This window comes from Perna viridis, chromosome 2 (assembly GCF_037379345.1).
Source record: "Perna viridis isolate PV_CMFRI_1.1 ecotype Kerala chromosome 2, ASM3737934v1, whole genome shotgun sequence".
NCBI lineage: Eukaryota > Metazoa > Mollusca > Bivalvia > Mytilida > Mytilidae > Perna > Perna viridis.
In genome coordinates this window covers 50,458,252-50,484,816 of record NC_142446.1, presented here as the reverse complement: position 1 = coordinate 50,484,816, position 26,565 = coordinate 50,458,252, and the positions used below count along the sequence as shown (strand labels likewise).

The 26,565-nt window shown below is 31.8% G+C and overlaps 1 protein-coding gene across 10 annotated transcripts in view; it reads right to left on the bottom strand.

The window, feature by feature from the left end:
* The window catches only part of LOC148625632 (serine/threonine-protein kinase D1-like), a 79,357-nt gene that overhangs the window by 40,561 nt on the left and 12,231 nt on the right, over window positions 1-26,565 (bottom strand). For 5 of the 10 annotated variants that reach the window (XR_015919959.1, XM_088569272.1, XM_088569266.1 and 2 more), the window contains exons 2-5: window positions 24,689-24,827; window positions 15,489-15,542; window positions 12,468-12,599; window positions 10,067-10,239 (exon numbers count right to left, since the gene is read on the bottom strand). Coding sequence is in view for 9 of the 10 variants with exons in the window: in XM_088569272.1 (XP_088425398.1) it covers window positions 10,067-10,239; window positions 12,468-12,599; window positions 15,489-15,542; window positions 24,689-24,827 (498 nt within the window). In the remaining variant the exon portion in view is untranslated. The remainder of the gene's footprint in view (window positions 1-10,066; window positions 10,240-12,467; window positions 12,600-15,488; window positions 15,543-24,688; window positions 24,828-26,565) is intronic. The other 5 variants (XM_088569273.1, XM_088569274.1, XM_088569275.1 and 2 more) reach the window with 3 other exon arrangements.

Below are 26,565 nucleotides of genomic sequence, written 5' to 3'. Positions count from 1 at the left end.
TATTGGATGCCCTAACAGAATACCGCCAAGATATAAATCATGACATAATGCAGGACAAATGCAGTGTAATAGACAACCTAACTTGAGCAAATATCAACTAATACTTGAAGAAGAATTAACCTAAAGGGTTATAGCCTTGAAGTTAAAAAAAAAAGAAACCTGAGTTTTAAGGATTTATCATTTCTGAATGATATTAATATTCAATTGGATTTGGTTACCTACAAGCTAGCTAAAATACAAAAATAGTACAAAAAAATTTATAACTCCAGAGAAAATTAATCCAACAGTAGATGTTATTAAAAAAAAAACTCGGGCAATTTTTCTCTGTGATACTATATCTTATACCAGCTGACTATTCAATAAGTAAAAAAATTAAAAACATTGAACTCAAAACTTCTCTAAAGGTTTCATCAAGAACTTAAGTAGCACTTCAGATAAGAATCATGCAAAATATGATTCATGGTTGGAAAGTATACATATTTTTATTTTTTACATATTTTGTTTAATGTTATAGTTAACAGAAATTAACATGTGACTTTGTTCATAGGAAATAAAAATTATGTAGAGTTCAAAATTAAGGGGGACAACTCTGTAAGTGACACTAAAATACAAAAGAAACTGTTGGATTTTCAATGAGGATTATCTCCTAAAAGCTGACAGATTGGAATGAATAATTAAACATTTCATCATATAGACCTAAAAAGAAATCTTATAACAAAAATAGAAATGTGTAACCTTTTTGTAACCACATATCACAGAATTTGCATGATTCTTTCAAAGACTACTACTTAAGTATCAGTCTTTCTAAATATCAGACAGAAGGTGATTCATGCATGTTAAAAACCCCCAAATTTCAGTCTCATTTCTTGTTCAGAAACAATTTATGATCACATAACCAGTCTTAATTTTTCATTAGTTTGCTGCGCTTTTGAGATAAAAATCATACAGATTGTACATGAAATTTGCATTTTGGAAGAGTTATCGTTCTTGATTTGGCTTAATTTGGTTGATTTCAGTGGGAGATGAATGTATGATTTTCTTAAAAGTGCAGAGATGAATGCAGAAATGGTTATTGTTCTGTGAAAATATAGCATATGTAGACTGAAAAAGCATCATTTGTTTGGTAGGTTTTTCTTCACCACCAATCACTTTACCATTGGCAGTGTCCTAATTTTATGTTGACTGGTACTTAAATGGACACATTCCACTGTAATATTTCATGAAATAGTGTTGATTGAAATAAAAGACCATTTTACTGGGGAGAGTAATAAAACCCAAAACAAATATCTAATAATTCTACATTCCTTAGACATTTTCAATTTTCAGTATTCCCAAGAGAAACTACAAAATGAAAATCTGAATGAAGGTCGCAAAAATTAAAACATATAAAGTTGCATATCCCTAGCAAATACTAATCATAAACCATTGATTCATTCTAGATAATCACAATAAAGACAAAAACAAAATGGTGTATTCAATGAAATTAATTACAGTACATGTACAGTATATGCATCAAATAATTACACTGTATATAAGAATCCTACATTCTGATTGGTTGATAACAAGTGCATTTTAAACATATTTTTAAGATTTTGATTATTTTATTAGCTACCAGAGTATATGCAAGGGAATTTGCAAACACAAAAAAAAGAAGAAAAAAAATGAAATTTCCTTATCTGAGATGAAACATGAAACAGACAGCAGACCAGAACAGAATTTTCACTTTAGAGCTTGTCAGATTAAAGTACAGATCATGACATAAATTATACAGAGTACATTTTTTTTTCACTAAATCTCAATATCTGAGGACACAATATGCCCCATCTATATAAAGCCACATACCAAATTTGAAATCGATCCATCCATTGGGAACAGAAATAATTGTAAAGAATTTTTGGTCAGGAGTACCGAATGACTGACAGATAAGGTGATTCCAATACATGTATACACCTATCCACTGACTAGGGGTATAAATAAGCCAGTCTAATTGTATTCAAAAATTTAATCTCATTTATTGTCAATTTTTCATGTCAATATTACGTAAAATTTAGTTATCAATTTCACAATAAGTATATGCAGATTTTGTCTACATTATGATTTTTTGTGAAATTGACTACAAATTATTCTTGATTTTTTGTAATTGAAACAAAACAGCATCAATACATCACAAAAACACCATGTTAAGGAGATAGACCTAGGGTAAGGGACATAACTCTTAAAATCAGTGATATGTATGTATCATATTCAATTTCACCAAAAGCTATCAAGCTTTTATTTGAAACAGAATGAAATCAGTCCAAGTTACTTTGATGCTTGCATGAGATTGATGTAAAATGCTGCATACAAACCTTCCAATGATTTGTAAGAGTTGTGTCCCTTATCCCAGGTCTACCATGTAATGCTCTATTAGTTGAACTCATTATACCCATGTGAAGGTACCTAGTTAATTAAATGATTAAATTTACCCTTATGTCAGAAATGTCTATTTATGTCAGTTATAGTCCTTTCAACTTGAGTATACAGTATCTTAATTTATTAGTCTAGTAGCGTCAAGCTTGTAGGAGATTAATGGTTTGATCTTCAACTACCTTAGGTCTCACTAACCACTTCTAACGTTTCCATTACTTTACATGTTAAAAAAGTAATTTTCAAAGTCTCACAGTGAATTCCCAGGACAAATGACATCTTAAAGCTGCATACCGTTGTGAAGCTTGGAAAATAAGGCTTCCAAAATCATTATGCTAATGGTACGATGATAGTAGAAATTCTTCACAAAATTCACTTGAATAAATAATACTGAAAATCCACATTTTTACCTGTTCTGCTAACTGACAGCATGGAGGCATATTACTCACACATGTAAACAATATTCATACACTTTTGTAGTTAATTACATATATGATTTTAAAGTACACATTCTCAGCTTTATTTTGACTACTTTTAATCATAATACACACAAATAATGCACTTACAATGCATATGTCTAGGTTCAGTGTGTTTTTGGTACTACATAGGGGGATTGCCATTTGACCTGGAAGTGGTTAGTGAGACCTTAAATTAGAAAGGGTTATAAATTGCTGGTCATTGCATCTACCACAAATGTCTGTCAAATGAGAGATATGGTAACTTGTCAGTCTGGAGTCAATGATACCTGTCTTAGCTAGAATTCATGTCTTTCTGCAGGCTAATGCATCTACAAGCCAGCGAATTAAAGATCAGGTTTAGTGGTATAACGTTTATTTATAATATCAAGCGTTCCTTATTACAAACCACTTCATATAAATTTTTCCAACATATGTCATTAATTTCTTAGTAAACTCTAACTCCTGAAGGAGAATGAAAACCTACAGAAACTACATTTTTTTAAATTTAAAACAGAACAAGACATCCATAAACTACAAGATAAAAAAACAGTAAAGCAACAGAAGTCTTTGGAAACATAACACTGCTTAAAATAGATCTTTGCCATTCTGATATGATCTTTTCCACCTAACTTAATCTGTTGAAAGCGGTTTAAGACAATATCTCCTTGGCACTGGCACATTCCTTAGACCCATCTAACCACATAAGCTACTTCTAGACCAAGTACTCCATTAAAGTACAATTAATCAGGAACATGGAAAATGTCAAACAGTATTGATAAAGAATTCTAGTCATATCAATTTCATGCATACTTCTTTTATCCAATTATATTTAGTGTAATACATGTACAGATAAACCTGCCTAATTGGAACCCTGAAATATCTAAAAACCTGTCTAAACCAGACACTTTTCAATGTCCCTTTATATTAATTAAAATGTAATTTGAACCTTGGTCAACCAAACACCTGTCTAAACTAAACATCAGTCTAAACCAAATACCTGTCTAAACTAAACTGATTTCAAAGTCCAAGAGTGTTTGGTACTGATAGGTTTCACTGTGTAACAATCCCAGTTATCAGTTGCACTAATTACAATAAATACTTAAGTAGTAGTCTTTATAAAAATCAGACAGGAGGTGATTCATGCATGTCAAAAAAAAACCACGTAATTTAGAAAGTTATAGTTTTTTTTATTTGATTGATGCACTTTTGAGATAAATTATATAGATTGTGTATGGAATTGGAAATAAGCAAGAGTTCTTAATTTGTTCTGATTTTGTTGAATTTTGTGGAAGATGAATATACAGTTTTCTCAACTATACAGATCAGAAAACAGAAAGGACTATCAATTCTTAAAAATATAGCATATATAGACCAAAAATACATTATATGTTCAGTGGGTTTTTCTACACCATGAATCACCTCTACCACAGGCAGTGTTCTAATTTTATATGGACTAGTACTTAACTCAATTAAAACTGTATACTGATTCTAGGAAGACAAGACAGAAGTATTGGTAATAAATTATTATTGAAGTTGATGTTAACAAACCACATAAAAAAAAAACGACCATCACTAAAGTTTAGGAAAAACTAAATTATCCATCTAAGCTTTAATTAAAAACAAAACACTAACAAAAAAACAAACAAAAAACAAAAACAAAAACAAAAACAAAAACCAAAAAAAAACAAAACAAATAAATAAATAAATAAATAAATAAAAACTTTATAATGAAATGATAATTTTGCTTTTCCACCTGAAAATAAAACAAAGAGAAAAAATATGAATGTGACATATAATTTATTCACATCATTGCATAAGACAAATTTCATGAGATCTTCATTATAACTGGACATGAACCCAGATTAATGGTCAGGGTTTAATTAAAATAATCTCCACAAATACACAGCAGATAGAGATATTCAGCTAGACATTATCCCAACAATCAATACTTGATTGCGACAAAGGTCTGGGTATTGACATGGTCACTGTCTGTTATAATCATTACTCTGTCACCTGTATATGTACAATAAACATCAGGTGTTCATTCTCTATCAGATAATCAGTATATCTGCTGTGATTTTTTTCTAAGAACCGCCACTAATAGGAAAGTTAAAAATTTATAAAAGGTTGATGAATTCTACCTCAAGAAAGGCATCAGATACTACAAATACAACTTTTTAACATAGGTTACAAGCTATATCAGTACAATGGAAACCAGAGCAATACAATGCTGTGAAACCTGTCTAAACCAAACTCAAGATTAATCTGAAAACCTGTCTAAACCAAACACTTTTAAAAGTCCATTCATAATAGCTCACAACATAAGCCAAATCTATATAAAGCCACCCACCAAATTTGAAATCAATCCAATGGGAAAGAAGATTCTTGTGACCAAAATTTTCTATATCATTCCAAATAAAGAAAAATCAAGTTTCAAAAAACAGTAAGTTGATATTGGACAATGCCTATATCCCTTACATTATATGCCCTATCTACATAAAGCCATACACCAAATTTGAAAAAAAATCCATTTATTTGGAGCCAAGATAATTGCGATGAAATTCACAAAGATGGACACACTGACAGAATGATAAACATCCAAGTTAATTCCAATATATCACCCACATGGTTAATGTGGATTTATTAAGCTACTACAAAATTATTATTGCTCATTAGGTGCCTTTTTGTGGTTTTCTTGGGTTCAGTAAACCACAAAATTTAGTTCCCAACTACATTTACGATTTTGCTTAAATATCACATTAATCTGTATTTTATGGTACTAAACAACTGTGCAAAGTTTAAAAAAAAGACCATTGATCCATTCTCAAGTTATCACCTATTAACCACCGGGGATGGACAGATGGATGAGGGGGGACAGACTTGCAACTTTCCAAGGGTATGACATAACACCTAAAAAAGCAGATTTTTCAAAAATAATTTCATTTATATATTACCTGGCCTGTCATTAAGAGGCAGTACCAGGTACTTTTACCCTTCTGAAAGGTACCTCAAGAATTTTAAAATTTCATTTAGTTTTATAAAAGACAATGATAAAAGTTACCTCTTACAAAAGAAAAGGTACCTGGATTGCAAAAAAATAATGAAACCCCTGTAACATACAGTGGTCTGAGGTCTAGTGGCCTCAATTTCTATACCAGAACCTTTGAACTCCTATTTACTTAAGTTCTAGACTAATAATCACTTACATTTACACATTTATCAGGACTTTTTATTTTTCTACAGTGGACCTTTGATTTCATAATTCATATGCATTGGACCTGTCACTCTTGAAAGTTATTGTAATTTGAACTCCTGAAGCAAACAGTCACCTATCTAGTACAATTTACCAAGCAATTACCAAAGAAATATAGCTTAAAATCAGACTGAAGAAAAGTGGTCTACAGAAAATAAAATGTTCAAATAAAAAGATAACTGCATAGTCTCAATTAATAACAAACAGAACATTTAGAAAGTATTATAGAAATAAGAATGGATTAAATGCTTCAGAAGGGACAGCTTAATACGACTGTAGTTGTAGAACTTTGAACACTTACAAGAAATTGGACACACTATTCAAACTTGATACGGTTATGAGACTAGATTGTGAGAAACATTTTTGCCACAACTTAGTTTATTAATCAAATTAAAGTGTTTGTTTTTGCAAAATGTTTTGGTACAATTTCATAGTTATCCAAACACTCATATTCCAATTTATTTTCTGTCAACCAAAATGGACAACGACAATGCCATACCATTTACTCAATTTTTTTTTTTTGTGGTCCTATAAAAACAATAAGCAATGCAAAATGGAGAAAACTGAACTCTTTGGAAGCCAAATAAAAAAGTCATGGTGCTTATTTAAAAAAAAAATCCACCAAGCCTACAAATGAAACCTTTGACAAACCCTCATGTACAATGTATGTTAAATAGGATATATTTACCCAACTGGTAAAGATGAGTTTAATAGCCTTAAACAATAAGTTATAAATTCAATCAACAAAAAAAGTCTATGGCAAATGTTTCCTGCTACCAGCAAGAAAAAAAGGGGGTAGATAAGTAGGTAAATTGTTTTGTTTTTCGAAAATATTTCACACTAAGTTTATAAAGAAACAATTTACTTTAATAGTGTTTGAGCCAAAGTGGCCTCAAAATAAGCCAGAATGGCCTCAGAATAAGCCAAAATAGCCTCAGGCACAAAAAAGTAGCAGGAAACAGACAAATAATATTTTTGGCCAAATTGACAGAAAACCATTTAGACAGTCTAATGGGAAAAAAAGTATTAAGAATCAGTATCTGTAAGAATCAGGCAGCGGGTGCAACATGGTATTAAAAACCCTCCATTTTGATAGTTTAATTTGACTAGTCTCACCATCTGAATCAAGGAAAAAGAACAAGGTTTTTCCATATCATGCTGGACCACAGAGTTACAATTTCATTGAAATGCACTGAAAAATGAACATTTCAAGGACAAATAACTCTGTCAAAAACCTCATTTTTCTAAGATTCTATTGAATTTTTTTTTGCAAATCCAATGATGCAGAGATCAAATAATGGTCTTTTCAAACAGAAAAAGCATCTTTGAGTGATATTTTGTTGTCAGATCGGTGGGGTTTTGACATGCATGTTTCTGATTTTTCCCATTTTTCCTGATTCTTACAAACACTTACACTTATACATGTTTAAGCATATATAAAATTTTCTATGTAACTTTAACTTCAGGTTAAAAGAGTCACATGCATTTTTAATCATTGGCTTAGAATGGGATAAATTATTTACTGCTTTTAAAAATAGCTATTTCACAAATGGAGTCTGGTATAAAAGAGATCATTTAGTTGCAACTTACAACATCACAAAGTACTGTAACAGAGAGTAATATAGTTATTTTCAGGAAATAGAGTTGGTTGATTATATGACTATCACCCGATGAACTTTCTTAGGTAGTTAACTGGACAATAGACAAAATTTTTTTTTTTTTTTTTTTATCAAACTTAGATTAAAATACATATGAAATGATGGAAAGTTTAAATCTCCTAGTTGATTGTCAGGTTTACAACCTTAGAAAAAGTTCACCAGGTAATGATTACTCAATCAAAGGGACACCAACCATATCCCATGAGTTAACTATATTACTCGCTGTAATACATGAGCACTCATCACTATCAACTTTGATAATGAACTTTTTTATATCCAATAATACAAATAAAATACCACCTATAAAGAAAAGCTATTTTCTTTTCCCCATGGCCCCGTGCAGGTCCGCGTGTTAAAAGAATAGGCCTGCAGCAGCGCTAAGCTTGTCGTACAAGGCGACTAAATAGTGCTCAGAAACCTAGCCAGGGGCTAGGCGCTCTGCCCACAGAGCAACTGGGATGTGTGCCCCAGGTGGTGGAATGGGGTACCCCTGGCGTGTTACATGCTGGGGTTGTCAGGCTATAATACGGAAAACCTGACCGCAAACCATAGTGGTGCACCGTGTTGGGAAAGATGCCACGTTCCTCGCACGTTAAAGAACCCTGCTGTGGTATTCGATAGGAGTAGGAACATTTGTGCTCCGCCACAGGAGGCTAAATTGCCCGACCTTACCCATCCCCCCTTTTTCCAGTGGCAATCAAAATTTGTCGACCCTATTATCCTTGTGACCCATCCTTTTTTTTTTATTTCATGTTCATTTTATCATCCATTTCATGTTCATTGTCTGAATATAGCTGAAATATTGCTGCTCGGACGTTAAACCCCAACAAACAAACAAAACAAACTTTTCCCCATGTGACTGAAAAAATGTAATTCACTACAAAAAAAAAACACTGTAACCACAAAGTCAAAGTGTGTACAACACAACAAAATTGAATAAAATGAAAAAAAAAAAAAGGTAAAAATAAAAGCAATACCTGTTACTGAAATCTTCTTAAAACCATGCTATAACAGGCTCATAGCAGTGGTATAGGAAGCAGCTTTGATGATCCTTACAAACACAAAAAACCAAAAACAAGAAATCTATTGATACCCCTGCATTCAATCATGATATAAGAAAAAAAGACAAAGTCCTCAGTAAAGAGGAAGTTATTGTCAAATATTTCCAAAAATGAATCACACAATGTAGCATACCTACAGGAAGAATGTGTTAAAATTTCAAGTCCCTATAATTGCTGAGAAAACTGTTATGGACAGACACAAGGACAAGCATAAAACAGATTCCCCTCTCTCCTTCAGAAGTTAAATTATAACTAAATGTGATAAATTCAATCAATAATGTCACCCTTGTGTCAATCAGTAATTCTAAAATTTCATTCAGTCAAATGAGATGAGGACATAATGTGTTAAATGTATAGACCCTTCCAGGATAATATTTCTGAGAACATTCAGTTGATACTTACATGAGGTAAATGCTACAAATTTCCATAAAACTACAGTTTTCAACAAAATTGTTCATCTACCTGTACCCCACAGAAGTACAAACTGAGCCTGTCCAGAAAATTAGCATGGGAAATCTAATGTACATCTTTATACTTAAGTTTATAAAAAAATGAACCTTTTCATATAACTCGGAACCACAAAAATAGATATCATAAGCCTTTCTAGAGTCAAATGGAATGGACCAGTCGTGTTGAAAACATTGCATATTTTATAGACCTTGAGGATATTGAAAAAAGAAATGAAAATTGTCATAAATCATTTCAATCCTGAAAAACTTCGTAATTGGGACCAGAAATTTTGCTTCCAAGCTATTGTATCCTATATGAAATTCTTTCCAGATAAAGGATAGGGGTTTCTTGTTTGAAATTTAGATGGCAAAAGACTGGGAATTTGAGAACTTGAAAAAGACTGCTATACTTCTCTAGCAACCTTCCTAAATGAAGACTTCTGATTTCCTATAACACTGCTATAAATGAAGCTACTGTGAAAGTATTATTGTTCATGGGCTACTAAGTTTCATGGTTTTTGTGGGAAGGCCAAACCATGACATTTGACTCCCCAAGAAATGGAGATTTCCTTTAATGTTATAACTGAAAATCTCAAAACACGAATTCAAGAATCCACACATTTGTGTTTCTTCTATAATCCACGAAAATTGGTATCCATGAATTAAAGTACTTTCACAGTATAGGAAATAATACTATAATACTTTAAATCACCATATTGAACACTGATATCCACATTACAACAGTTTACAACATTGATAGGGTGTAATATGGATATCTTACATATGGTATTCCAGTTTCTACCTGTGCTGTTCCTTCTACAGCTAACGAGTCACATTTCTCCCTCACTGGGTTTGGATATGTGATACTACTTGAAGATGGACGCCGCTGTCGGTCATATGAGCAATTATTTGGAATCTTAAAGGCACAACGTTTATGGAAATTCAACCCACAACCTGTAATAGGAATTAATAATATAAATAAGGTGACTATGATCATGGCAAAAACAGTAGATGTGGTAAAATAAAGTTAATAAATAGAGAGTAATCCATGGCAATATCGGTCTCAAATGCTGAACCCTCCCAAGATATCTATATTAGCATCACGGCCTCTGGCATGTAATACAGATTTGGCCATTTAATTTTCACTATATCGTACATTTATATAGTACAGTATTACAGTATACAAACTAATTGAGAGATACCCCAACAGAAATGATAAAAGAATTTCAAGCAGGGATGCAACAAAGGTTAGCCATGTGATGATGGGGGTGTGACAAAGGTTTTGCCATGTGACAATGGGGGTGTAATTAAGGGTGTAACATCACGATATTCAAAACTGCTATAATTACCCATACATGTACCTATTGATCCTTCAACAATAGGGGGACTCCCACAAAAGCAATGAAAAATTTTGAATCCCCCACATTAAAATGTAAGATTTGTGGTAGGTTTGTGATTAAAGTTACTATATTTTCTGTGAAAGAGTAATCAAGGGAACCAAGATTCTAGCGGAAAATCAAAAGAATGTAATCCAAGGACAAAGACCACACATGGAAAACATACTGGAGATACTCAGATGCAAAATACTAAACATTCAAATTTTTTACAAAAAAAATGGGGAAAATCTCCCACATGAGGCAGTGTCAATGGAGGAGAATCTCCCACATGAGACAGTGTCAATGGGGAGGATCTCCCATATGAGACAGTGAGAATTGGGGAGAATCTCCCACATGAGACAGTGTCAATGGGGAGGATCTCCCATATGAGACAGTGAGAATTGGGGAGAAACTCCCATATTAACCATTCCAAAAGGTTAACTTACTTCTTAATATAAGATAAAATATTCTACAGTAAGAGTTTTAAGAAGCGATTCAATTAAAAACAAACAGTATAATATAATAGGAGTTTTTTTTTCTAAATACAGAATTTTAAAGAAACTTTCATGTCTTCTTGGCATTTGTTATTAATTATAAAACAGTTTCAAATTTATAATTAAATTCACAAAATACACCTTCATCTTAGTATTAAGTAGCAGTCTTTGTAAGAATCATGCAAATTCTGTAATATGTGATACACCCCAAAAAGGCTACATATTTTAATTTTTGTTATCAAATTGCTTTATAGGTCTATATGATGAAATGAAAAATTATTCATTCCAGTCCTGCTCTTAGACGATAATCCACATGGAAAACCTAACAGTTTCTATTGAATTTTAGTGTCCTTTACAGAGTTATTGCCCTTTGTTTTGAATTCTACATTGCTTTCTATATATTTTTTATCTCCTCATAAAACAGTTACTATGAAAAGCCACATAACATTTTCTGTTTAATTAAAGCATTTTAAATAAAATATCAAAATGAAAAATATGTAGGCTTTCAAACCATGTAACACAATTTGCATTATTCTTAGCTGGAGTGCTACATAAATATTCAAACAAAATTTTATGAGCACTATCTATTCAATTAACATAGAACTCAAAAACATTACTGTTAAAAGTATGCTTCATAATACATGTAAACATTTAACCCAGAGGCAAATACAAAATTAACATCAAATAAAATGTGTCATTATTAAAATCTTGACAATAACTTCACTTTTCACCTAGTCAATGTTGTGAAGCATTAAGTGTGTTGCTTATATAAATACTGTATATACAGAGATAAAAACAAGAAGGACAGTAGGACAATCATAACAGCAATAAGAGGTTCTCACAAACAGAAACAAATGACAAGCATTAAGGTTACACATCTGACAATGATTACAGTGAAACCTGTCTAAACAAAACCCTGAATAAGCCAAAAACATGTCTAAACCAAACACTGAATAAGCCAAAAACATGTCTAAACCAAACCATGAATAGCCAAAAACTGGTCTAACCCAAACCCTGAATAATCTAATTCCTGTCTAAACAGGTCCTGTTACATCAAATTATATGACAGTCTCAAATAATGAAAAATGGCTTAAAAGCAGGGATGATTTTATGAGGTCTACAAACAAAAAAAAAATTGGCAAATTCAGAAGTAAATATACGGTAAAAACAGAATCGTAATGGTAAAATCAGGATTTGAAATGCGGAATTCTGCTAAAATGGAAAAAAATCATCTCTGTAAGAGTGAAAATGATAAGAAAATATGACCTCTCACCAAGGTACATATTATGTCAATATCTTAAATAAAAAGCACCTTCACACTTTAGTCCTTGTTTGACGAGCCCCCAGAGCATTTCTCCACAGAAATCACAGAAATGGGGTGATTTGTAGGAGTGGACAAACAATAGATGTGGCTTGATCTGTAAATCTTCCATTGTAGTTTGTGCTGAAAAATAAAATAATCATTTCAAGTAAAACAAACTATTTTTATTTAAATCCTAATTGAATATATGAAACCCCCCACACACATCCACAGAGTTAATTTCTTAAGTATGATTGTCTCTATTTGGAGGCCTCCCATAGTAATTATATTCTTAAAAGCACATCTACATATGATCCCGAACCTCCCTATAAAATTTCATCTGTACAATGAGCCGCACTAACAAGGTTTTTACATGTAAAACCCAAATCTGTACAATGAGTTGCGCTTACAATGTTTAACATATAAAACCCTTTAAGCCGGATTATCTCCCTTTTAAGTCATATTGCCACCATAACAATAGCAAATCGAAGTTGCGACTTAGTTAGGATTGTTTGGTCACACTACTGAATAAATTGAAAATTCACAAATATTTTTGCTTCAGAAAAAGTTGGTTTTTCCACCTGATTTTGGCCAAACGATGAATTTAAGCCGATACTGACAGGTCCGCGTTGAACTATAATAGATTATTAACTTTTCTCAAATCTAAATTTGCTTTGATATAAAACTAAATCGTTATTTTATCGAGCTTTGCGCAACCAAGGACTCTAAAGCAGATATATTGTAGTATTATGTGGAAGATGCTAAAAGCAAAGAAAAACATACCCCTTTTTTTTGTTGAACCAAATACTTTAAACCATTCGGAAAGTAGACATCTATAACTTAATCACATACACAAATTTTGTCTAATGACAGAAATATAATGACTAAAGCTTGCTTATACTGTATGTAAACAATCACAGAGGAAGACATTTTTGAGAATATCAAAACATACAACTAAGATAGCCTTAAATTTCAGATTAAAAAAAAAAGAAAACTACTATCTTAATAGCTGTTTTTGGATGTATAAATGACTGTACTCTCTAGAATCCTAAATAGATCAACTAATTACACGATTCAAGTATTGACCAGTTACTTTCCTCGAAATTGAAGATTAGGAGACAACTCAAAATTAATCAATGATGCTAAATAAAATACCGCCTTTATATACCACTTGAGACTAACTGCCTAAATATCTGTAAATAGTTCTATTTAACGCTTCTCAAAAATCTCTTCCTTTTTCCGATAACTCAATATCAATACAGTTTTCTCAGCTGTGACCATGAGTGACCTCTTTTGTCATTTTGACAAATCAAATTCTCAAAAATTCAGTGCTAAATAACAGGATATATTATTGATAAACTAAAGGACTTCCTGGATACTGACATCTGACCAATTCAGGTTAAAATCAATTTTAGAAACTATGCCTCCAACTGAAGCTTTATTTTCAACCAAGTTCAGTGCAAGTTCAAATAAAAATTGTTTGAAAGTCTTGAATTTCTAACTTATCAGCCTTTTAAAACTTAAAAGTATTCCCAAAGTATTGATACTCAAAGACAATCAACTTTTGGATTAAATTACTGTTTCATTTGCAACAGATAGGAGTCCTACCAATATATGTGGGATTCTTTCTATTCAGCCAATTTACAGTGAATATAAGGACTACTGGAAAGATCCTTAAGCATTCACTGTGCATTTAATCTTTATAAATGTAATGCAAGCCATTTTTGTCTAAAATTGCTTTTCAGCTAAACTCAAAGATTTTGATACCTACACCTTGTTTGGGAATCAAAAATGTAAAAAAAAAAAAAAAAACCAGAATATTTCTTCTTATATGTTTGTTAAATGCACAAAAAATTAATACAATTTTTTTATGCCAATAATTTAATTTTATAAAAAAAAATACTATTTAATCAAGCCCTAATTAACTTTTCTTCTGTTATATTCAAAGATTAAAAAGGTGAATAGTAAAGGTGAATACAGGAGAAGAATTGAATAGTGCTGGTGCATTGAGTAGACTACTGTTAAAGTACTATTGTTTGTGGGGTACCAATTTTTGTGGTTTTCGTGGGTAGGTCAAACCACAAAATTTGGTTCCAAAGGAATAGTAGATTCCCAATGATGTGTATACCAAAAACTTAAAAAACATGAATTCAAGAATGCATGTACTCATGTTTCTTCCCTGATCCAAGAAAATGGGTAGTTAAACTAGACATTGCCCCGAATGTGACTAATACTCTGTTGAACCCTGAACATTTAAGGACCAATATGGACACATGATTCATATTGGTCACAATTTTTATGGGATATACATTGTAAACTAAGCATATTTTACACACAATTTTGCTGCTGATTATAAAATACTCAACTCCAAACCGCAATCAGTACTATTTTTTTTTTTTACAACACGAAGACAGAATAAAACTGCAAATTACTTGAAACATAAATTTCAGAAAAAAAAATGCACATCCCAATCTAACAGTCCATTAAATTTCATAACAATCCAGCAAGTCATTAGATTGAGGAATAGTTGTGGACAACACATGAGACCAAGTTCAATAGCCTTCATTTCTACAACTTTTATCCAAACATAAATTCCTGACAGTATGTACATCTCCATGTGGTTATATTACATCCAACAAAGTTTCATAACAATGCTGCAAGCTGCTAAGAAAATAGTTCAGACAGACAGAGAGACAAACAGATGGACAGACAGGGTAAAACCTATATATATTCAATATGTTCTACCATATTTCATCAAGAGTGCTGATGAGTCAGGTATACATTGATAAGTTCTACCATAAAACAAGTATTGTGTATATGTTATATCATATAGTTAGTGATGGAAACCTTGTATGAAAGTTCCAAAAGCAATACTGTTATATGTATATCATAAGCAGCTTAGCTTTAAAAAGCCACACATTTTATTATAACACTCTAAAGGGTGAAAATGTGAAGAGAAAACTAACACACTACAGTTTAGTGAATACTACCCTATAAGAGATTAATTCTACAAAATACGCCTACAACAGTTACTTGAATAAGTCCTTTTATGTCTGCTGCTCCGTGGACGTAAAAAGCCTGTTTCTTCTAAAAGCAATGCACAAGGAAAAATAATAACTAAAGGGGTCAATGCATAAAATTCCTTTAAAGTCCTTATCAAAATAACATCAAAAGCTTTCAATTTGGATAATCTCAGTTATTCCCGGACAATTATATTACATCAATAGACTCACAATCAAAGGACACTGGCCAACTGTCCCAGTATTTTGTTCATACAAAGTACCTGTACTCAAAAGATTCACTAGTGAATGCTATATTTAGGCCATCAATGTATCATATGTCACAAATCAATTCTATATTTAACAATTTAGGTAGTTAAGAACCATAAGTGTTATGACATGAAATAAAAAAAATAATACAGATTGCATAAACAGCAAAAAAACAATGGAAAAGCATTTGAAGTGAATTTTAATGCTAACTTTTGTATCTTTCCTCTATCTGTGATTCTTCACAAATTTTCAAATTCAGTAACATCATTTTTTTAAAATTCTAATTAAAATTTCAAACAGTTGTAACCAGTTTTGATCCTAATGGCAAGAGTATCTTTAAAATGGCCATAGTCCATTTGAAGTTAAAAAATTTTTAAAAATATAGTGTAAAAAACCATACATGCAGGCAAAAATTAAAAGCTTTTCTACCCAGTTTCATCTTAGTAATACCATCTCCCACTGACCATGTCTAGTGTCTTTAGCAAAGATATGTTATAAGTTTGTTAATGCCACTGAACTTAATAACAATCACAAAATCACTGAACATATCAGAACCAAGTGTCAGCTAAGTCTGGCATGTGGCAGCAAGCTTGCCTTGCTTTGAACAGTACCTGATTTTTGTTTTTTTAATATTTTGCATAAATGTGGTCCCATTGTTGTAGGCATAAACCACATGTTTTAAATTATAGCCATGGTAATTCAAAATAAAACAATACACCTTTTTGTCTTTAACTGCATCACAGTTGATGAGCATGCGTGAGATACACTTCCACAAAGGTAGGACTTGGGGTAGAACAACTTTTCTCCACGGAAGTGTATATTAAGCATGCTCATTGGCTACCCTGCAATTAACAATTTAACATCAAAGGGTCAATTGGATTTCTGAGATTCTGAATTCTGCATGTACCATACATTATACAATCATTTAAACAAGACAACAGAACCTTAATTATAAAATGAGTTATTTTTCAAAATTGTATTAACCAGTGAATAGAACAACAACTTCAACAAATTAGGCCAAATAAAAAAATAATGTGTTTCCTATTACCCTACTCATCATATTTTTTAGCCCAAAATAGAGTACCCTAAAGATTTTTTTTTTGTAATTTTCCACTAAACAGAATGTTTCTTCCATAAATTCAACGTAAAAAAATACATATAGTAAAATAAAAAAAAAAAATTTCCTACATACTGCCCTAAATTTTTCTAACCATAAGTAATAAACACACTAATGTTTTGTTTTGCCTTATTTATACCATATCCTTACAGTACATGTGTATTCGTCTGGGCAACATTTTTGTCTATTAAACTTCAAGGATTTTCAAGGACACGTTCTGCAAGTTCTTTATTTGAATAATTTTAACCAGTTTCCAAAGACACCCAGAGTGAAATGCATGAACATGTGTCAATGCATAAGGAGGTCGACTTATCCTTATCCAAAACTATTTACTTGTCAGAATGATGGATTTGTTACATATAATCAAAGTAAGATTAATAAGTGATTTTAAAATCATTAAATGTACCAAAAAAACATTGATTGATTACGAAAATCCTATAAAATCCATGTATTTAATCAAACAGTATATTTCTTCAAGGAAATGAACAAGATCAACATCAGAACAGAATAGGTTAAAACTTAATTCACCGCTGTGTCAGTTAATCATCAAAAAACAAACAAGACAAAACATTAGTTCTCCAAGGTGTTATAAATGTGAACTTTGATCTGACAATTTGTCAACTTCACCACATTACTGATGAAACAAAATAGAACATATGTCCACCCCATTTTACCAACATCTTTTCAGTCAAAACAACAATTTTTTTTTCGTAAAGGTAATTGAATATGACAACCTGCAGTTAAGACAAAGTAAAAGTAATCAAAATCACATGATTTCTGATTTCTAAGACCCTATTAGAAATCAACATATTGAGGCTGAGCATCATTATCGCCACCTACTTCAAAACAGACTCAGTGCCTTATAATCTTGAACTTGATGTGTTAAGATCAAATTCACTCATTGTTCCACTAACTGATGTGAGTAATATATCAAAAATCAATCATATATCTGAAAGTATCTGAGGAAAAAATGGAATGGTGTACTCAGTTATGACATTTTTATGGTCAAAGGACCACTAAACTAAGGACTAGACAAAAATAAGCACGGCAGATGAAAATGTTTACTTTTTTTTAAATTGGGATATCCTGGTTACAGTTTTATTTTGGTTTATTTGGCACATCGCTTAAAAGATAAAAAAAAAATAACAATACCATATTATAAAGATTTTGAAAATTAAAGGAGCCAATGTATTTTGGTGTATTTGTAGGCTGAGGCAAAAACAAGATTAATATTGTAATATTTGTCTGCACAGCAGTTAAATTGACCCTTTGGTTTTATCCAGGTCAAAAGTAGTAATGAATGTGACACTGGTTGTGTTAAATCTATTTTTAGCATAATAAAAGATAAATAGTTTGATTCCACCTGGAGGATAGAGCAAAAATAAAACACTCATTAGTCTGAATGCACCAAAATTAAACATGCACATTTTGACAGAAAACTGCCAAAATATCCCACTTTACTGTATAGACTTAGATATATGTATTAAAAATTGATTAAATGCCTCTATCAACTTTGTTGAAAGCTCATAAATATAAGATTAAAAGCAGTACTATATTGCCTCAAAGAGATTTAAAGCAGTAATAATTACCATAAATATGTCAGACAGATATAAAGCAACACTTTACTAGCAAAGTGTCTGACAGATATTCAGCAACACTATACTAGCAATGTGTCAGACAGATATTCAGCAACACTATACTAGCAATGTGTCAGACAGACATTCAGCAACACTATACTAGCAATGTGTCAGACAGACATTCAGCAACACTATACTAGCAATGTGTCAGACAGACATTCAGCAACACTATACTAGCAATGTGTCAGACAAACTAACAATAAACACACAAAACCTTAAAACATTTGAATATATATTCAGAAACAATTTAGTGAATTATTTGATCTTTCGGTCAATGATATATTTTTATGTGACAATAGTTCTTTCTGTAATTTTTTTTAAAAGAAACCCATAAATTCACCTCCCACTAAAATCAACCAAACCAAGAAAGGTAACCCTTACAAAGTGCCTTGAAACTACAACAACAGAATGACAATATAAGACCTGGCCTCAATTTCACAAAAAGTCGTAAGTGTAAAGTTGATCGTAAGTAATGACGTCACAACAGAAAATAGCATTGTTACGTCATAACTTACAATCAATTTTACACCTATGACTTTTTGTGAAATTGACGCCTGGCTGTTTATAATTCTGAGTCATAAATAAAAGTGAATTCTGTGGGTTTTTGACATGCATAAATCACCTACTGCCTGATGTTTATTAACAATGCTACTTATACTGATTGTATTTATCATAACTATGTGTATTGTTATCACATTAATTGTATTAGAAGGCCAAATAAAATAAAACTTTTATTATTATAATCATTTTAAACAATTGTGAGAACATTTAACTTCCCATTGCAACTTCCATTCTTTCTACTGTTTACAGCAAATTTAAGATCATGTCGCTTTAAAGGAGACATTTCAGCTTTTATCTTATCTTTATAAGAAATTCACAAAACTTTGTCAAAATCTAGATTACTGTGAAGTAACCACTTGAAATGGAATAATATAAACAGATAAGGTACCATACTGAACATCAATACATCAAATAAAACGAGCAATCCTATGACTTCTTTGCTCTTGAATAACACATAAATCCCTTTGCAATTCTGATGAAATATACAAAAAGAACTCAAACCTTCTGCTGTAGCACCATGCAAACCTCAATTAAGATAATCTTTCAACAACTTATAAATTATGTTGTGCTTGACAAACACGCATGTACATAAACCTACTGGAACTATTTCAACAAAATCCAAATTTTGGACTTAAGATATCTGATAGAACTTAAAGTAATCTCCTGTATACAAGACAGACATAGTATCAGATTATAGAGCTGTTTATACAGTGTGCATTGTGAAAGTAGAAGACACATTGGCATTAGGACAACTGGATTATTTGTCATCATTAACATGGAATTAGGTTTAAAGCTGTTTACCAAAACTTTGTTGTAACATTTGTTCAGTGATGTAATGATCTAATACAAAATAATCCAAGTTTACAACAGACCACCTACATCTAAACAAATACACTGATTACCATAAAATGAGGTTTTTTGGAAAGTACAGTTTGTACCATTTCTTTTAGATGTATCATTCACCTAACCTTATCATATCTTATTGTAAGGCATGGTACAATATACGTGTATATTTCAGTAGTTTGTAATAACAAAAATCATGCAGAATTTCCAGATTTTGACTTGACTGCAAAACTACTGTAAGATTCAGATGGTGAGAAACTAATTTCTGCAGTGATAGATTCAGAAACTCTGAAAAGGAGAGTTGATTGATTGTTGTGGTTTAAAGCCCAAGCAGCAATATTTCAGCTATATCCTGGCGATGAACATGAAATGATGATGTGAAAAATGGGATGTGATACAAGGATGATATGGTTGGCAAATTTTGATTGCCACAGGAAATAGAGAGAGGTTGGAAGGGTCAGGCAATTTAGCCTCCTGTGGCGGAGCAAAAAGGTTCCTATTTTGATAGAATACCACAGCAGGGCTCTTTTAACATGAACATGGCATCATTCCCAAAACAGTGTACCCCTATGGTTTGCAGTAAGGCTTTCTGTATTATGGCCTGATTACCCCCAGCATGTAACTTGCCAGGGGTACCCAATTCCACTACCTTGGGTACACAACCCAGTTGCTCTGTGGGAAAAGCACCCTAGCCTTCAGCCTAAGTTTTGAGCCCTATTTAGTTGCCTTTACGACAAGCTTAGCACTGCTGCAGGCCTATTCTTTTGACACCCAGATCCCCATAGGGCCTGAAAAGGAAGGGGGACACTACATTAGATTTAAATGTTTACTATACAATTAACCAAACTTTTAATCAAGTATAAGTCTCCCCCTGCCATCCCCAACTGGATCCACTTATTGTCTGTATCAATTTGGAACTTGACCTTACACAAGTTTCTTACATTCTTGATTCCATTAAAACAAGACAGTTCAACATTATGCCTTTTTTTTAAAGTTCAATATGTACTAATAATATTTTAGCCACTACAAGCATTTGTTGTACATGTATTGCCATTGTGAAGCACCATTTGGATTCTACATGAAAACTGTCTGGACATACATGTAGCAGTTTTGGTACAATTTTAAAGCACTTAAGTAAAGCACTCACCTAAAGTTACTCTTTTAAATGCCCTATCTTCTTTAATCTGTCTACTGATGCCATGTTTGATTTAGTCAATTATTTTATGGTTATCACAGGAAATAAATCACAACTTAGTCCTATTTATAGAATATGCATCTATTTTTACAGCATCAAATTTTGACTGCCTCATTTGAGTCACCTTGTACTAACCTAAAGGTGAATTTCATTTATGCAAATATATTCAGTAGATGTACCACACACTATACAACAGAACTTAATTAGGATGTGTTTTTTTTTCACTTAATAATATATACATGTACATGTCTGGTCAAAAACAGTAACTGAATTGTATGTATATACATGTACTAGAACATTTAATTAACAAAACAATCAATACCTTGTAAACCATGTCATGGGTACAATTATACAAGTACCGGTAGGTCTATAAATCAGTCCTACGTGTACATATAAATAGTATAGCAGAAAAAAGTCAAATATTAGATAAAGATACCTTTAATACATGTACATGTATCAATAACTTGAAACTCAATCCCGAAAAAACCTATGACAGTTACATGTATACAAAACAGTAAGTCCTGCCATGTACTTTAAGAACCAAGTACTCTAGTAAGAGACCTCAAATACCAGGCAGTAATGGCAGGAAGTGTACAGCTAATAGTAGACAGACATGATAATTAGGGTCCTGCAGCCCTTTTCACAAAAAATCGTAACGGTAAAATTATCGCAAGTTATGACGTCTCATGTTATGACTAATTTTTGTGTAAAATACTGCTGGTAGACAGCTTCTTTTGTCCAAAACTTTGTTAGTAGGGGATAATACCATGTGAGAAGTCTGTATGATTAAAGCATTTTTCTTTGCAATTTTCTTACATTATAAATATCAAACCAAGTATCTAAATCAATATTTATTATTTGTACCTCATATCATTACAATTAAGAATCTAGGGGTATTGAAAAAGAACCTATTAATATCTACTCTTAGTCCCTGGGTTAGTTTCATATGGAATTATCGACTTATTAGAATCCTGCAACACTGCACAGGTGTTTTCTGAAAATCTTTCTAATTACTATTAATCGTCTTAAGTATCAGGCTTTATAAAAATCAGACAGGAGGTGATTTATGCATGTCAAAAACCCACTGAACTCACTCCTATTTCTCATTCAGACAGTTACCGATAACATGACCATTTGGTTGTTGCGCCTTTCATAAGAAAGTTGTATAGATTGTACATGAAATTGGCAATTTGCAAGAGTTATTGTTCTTGATTCTGATCGGTTTGGTTGATTTTAGTGAGATATGAAGGCAAGATTTTCTCAAAGGTACAGATCTGAATATGGAAAAGACAATTGTTACATAAAAATATAGCATACATGTACATTGACTGAAAAAGTACATGTATCATTTGTTTGATGTGTTTTTCTTTGCCATGAATCTCTTTGATATTGGCAGTGTCTGAATTTTATATGAACTGGTACTTAATTATAAGATTCACATGATTATAGCTTTGTATTTTGACAACTTTTGGAAGATTCTCAAATGAAAAATTGCAAAATTTTATAAATTACAGTTTTAACACATTAAAAGATTTTATGATTCTTTAATCAAAAGAAAATTAAAGTGTAATTTTGTACTTAGTTTCTCTGATATATCATTAGTCCTTCATTTTTATAGTTCTTTATAAAAAAAGAACATTTTCCATGATCTTCAGATCTTTCACTTGATGGCTATAAATAATTTGCATACCAGTAATTTGGAACTTCAAAAACTGGCCATCAGACAAAGTTTCATTACTACATTTGGACGGCTTCAGGCCAGAAATCTTATAAACACGATGCTTTTGTCTGATACAGATTTGACTTTACATTTTTTTAACTGCTTGACCATTATCTAAGACCTGCTAGCACAATATCACTTTATTTCAGATTGTCTACTTCTTCTCCATTTTTTTTTTTATAAAACCAAACCTTCCAATAAAAGCAACATGAAAAAGTAATGACAAAATGAAAATGTTCAAGCTATTGATTTTTTTTCAGTTTAAATAAAAAATAATCTGTAGGCACTCAAACTAGTAATGGTTAAACTACATGTACAAGTATACACATACATGGAAATCACGCCATTGTTATGGTATCTTCCCAAGGGCTATAAAAAGCTGACACAGTTCTACAAATCAGGAAACTAGAAATTACTAGTGTCTTAGTTTTAATAATGTAAAGCTTGTTGCTTTGTAAATAATGAAACAATTTCCCTGGAGAGACTAAAGGTTTTGACCTAAAACCTTATAATAAGGCTAGATTCAGTTAAAAGCATGGCTTTGTTTCTATTTCTTTAAAGTGTATAACAGTAAGAAACCTACACTGTACAATACAGATGCCTGTATACAATCATAACTAAATTTGAGGAAAAGGTCTGAAGAACAATACATGTTTTTTTTTTAGTATCAAAGCACAAACAAACAAAAGTGTCTTCTTTAAAACATGAACAGGTAACCCCAGCGACTCCCCATAGAGCTATTGCCAAACAATTAGTTCCACATTTATTTTGTGACAAATTCCTATCATCAAAGTGTTTTATAATCCAATAGAGAGAGTCTCAATATGTAGTGTAACAATTAAGAATTAAATGCTGCTTGAGAAGCTAAGAGTCTGTGGATAAAATCAATAGCAGAGACTTTAGTCCCTGTAGTCAAGAGATAATCCACATACTAGCTAGCTGACACCTGATTAATATCATGTTCTAACTCATCAATACATATGATAGATATCTTTATATTGTAAGTGTGTTAAACTAATTGTAGACTGATATAACAGCTGATAATTAAACATTGATCAAGCACTTTATATAATGTGTACAGTGAGACCTGCATAAACTGAAATAAACATGTCTTAATCAGACATTTTTTAAAGTCTCTTAAATCAGTTTATTAGTAAATGTATTGTCGAATATCTGACTAAACTGAACAAATTTTAAAGTCAAAAAGGGCTACAATTCAGACTGTTTTTTTGGATTTTGAACTGGGACTTAATTCATGAAATCAAGATGACAAAAAATTCAGTCAGCACAGCTAATTTTTTTTTCTTCAGGATTGTGCTATAACACAAATGAACAGTTCAAGATTAACTAGAAGAAAAAGACAGTATTTTGATCAGCAATAAATATCTGTCCTGCTGACAGACTAACTTAATATGAAAAAAACCAAAATTGATCAAACTGGTATATCTTCATGAATATTCAAATACATGTACATGTAGATAAAAGATAAAATACACTCAAATTGAAAAAAATGTCTTAATTGAGATTTTTATGATATAAGTAATATCCACTTCCATATTTGCATAATCTGTTGGCTGGATTTAAATTTAAAGCCTCATGTTTAAATCTGACTTTTTTGTAAAACTTGAAAGGTGTATTAAACCACATGCATTAATTCCTAAACTTTATGCTTAGTTCAGGGCCCATTCTATAAAGAATTTAAAAATGAGATTTTCCCCAAACCCTTCCTCAACTCAAATTTTGACCAATCAAATCACTTGAAATTAAAGATTTTTGTATAAACTCAAGGATTAGAGGAAAACCTCAATTTGAGATTTTTTTTTTATAAAACCCATTAAAGACTATAATTGCATGAAGACATATACTATATATTGTTTTTCCATACTCTTACCTGATAAAACAATCTCAACAAGGCAACCATCTTTGACATCAGTTGGACTGGAAATGTGCTGAAGAATGTTTGGACTAGTGTTGTCATGACGAAATAGTAATATCTTATCTACTAAACTGTAAAACCCATGTTCTGGAAACTAAAACATAAAGAAGACACTGTCTCATTTAAATTGCTTAGCCAACAGTGATTTTGCTAATATGAGAAAAGCAAACTTTGAACCATTTCTGCAAAAACACAAGAATAGTCACACAGTATCTAAAAATAGTCTTGATACCAATTGGTCCAATCAAATTTTGGTCTGACTTTTCACATGTTCTGTTTGTCCATGAGAAAAATTGTCATGGTGAGTCTTTCTTTTCCACCTGCTGCTCATTAGCAAATCTGGAGAATACTCATGTGGTATAAATCCCTTTAGGCCCGTACAATGTAGCATTTTCATTTTACCATTTAGCTCCAGGGAGCACATTAAGTTGGAGAAAACTTAGTATTGTGCATTGACACTACACACTGATAAGAAATGAAAATGACCAAGTTACATTCATCATTGTTATTTTTTAATATTTATTGATTATTGTTTTATACCCTATCGCAGGTACAGGTATTTCGTGTATTTCAAGCCAAGGACGATTTTCTTTGCGGAGAGGCAGTGACTACTGATTTTAAGGTTTTGGTTTGACTTGACTGGGGATCAAAACCATGACCTCCTGCACTCCAGGTTAGTACCCTACCCTGAGACCACTGAGACAGTTATGTTAAAGATTGATTTTGTTATAATGGTTAAACGTCCAATGGCATATATTTTATGAATGATTGAACAAAATATTACATAAAAAAACTGGGAAGAGAAAGAAAGAGAGAGACAGAGACCCAAATGGGGTCCTTATGCTAGAAAAATAAAGTAAAAATTGAAAATTACTGAAGTGGGTCCCGCTTTTCGCCAGTGATCCCCACTCCCATATTGGAATTTCTGGATCTGCTACTGAAGTGCAAAAAAAATAAAGAGCTGTGCTTTAAGCACAAAATACGTTCGCTGCCTTTTAACTTGTCCTTATGCTTTTAATGAATTTATATGATTAACTAAAAATACTATTAGCCCTGTCAAATACCCTCTCCCCCCAAAAAGAAGTAAATAAAAAATGCACAAAAAATTTTGCACTATCAAGGCTACCTAAAGTTTAACTAAGTTTGTTGTCTTAGATTTTTCACCCATACATTTCTATCTTATCCAAAACACACTTTTCTGACAAGGTTACCTAGTACCTTTTATATTTATCAGTCAATCATCACATCAAATGGTCCATTTTCAATGATTTTTCAACAAATAAAATTTCACTGGCCTTTTCCACCTTTTTTTTAAAGAGTAAAAAATTCATAACACCGAAACGATAAATCTGAAATTTATAAAAATCGAAAGGGAGCTTATGTCAATAGATATGAACAATGCATCAAAGTTTCATAAAAGTTAATGAAAGTGTTTTTGAGTTATTGTCCGAAGTGTGGACGATGGACAGACATACAACAGTAGAACATAATACGTCCTGTCTTAGACGGGTGTATAAAAAAAACAAAAAAAAAACACATGGTACATATACTGTAAAACATAATCAAAAGGAACATTTTAGGGATTCAAATATACATGAACAAAAAACAGAAACTGTTTCCAAAAAAGAGAAAAAGAAACAGATAGTGTCAGGAAGTGCAAGATCAGGAAATATCTCAGTGAGACACCCAGTGATAAGATTTCAATTTATTTCAATCAGAGAACATGAAATTCTATTCCTAGTTTTTTTTATATTGATATGTTGATCTCACACTTTAACTGCTGCAAGATTTTAATGTTTATATACAAGTATTAACACTTAAGGTTAGAGAGA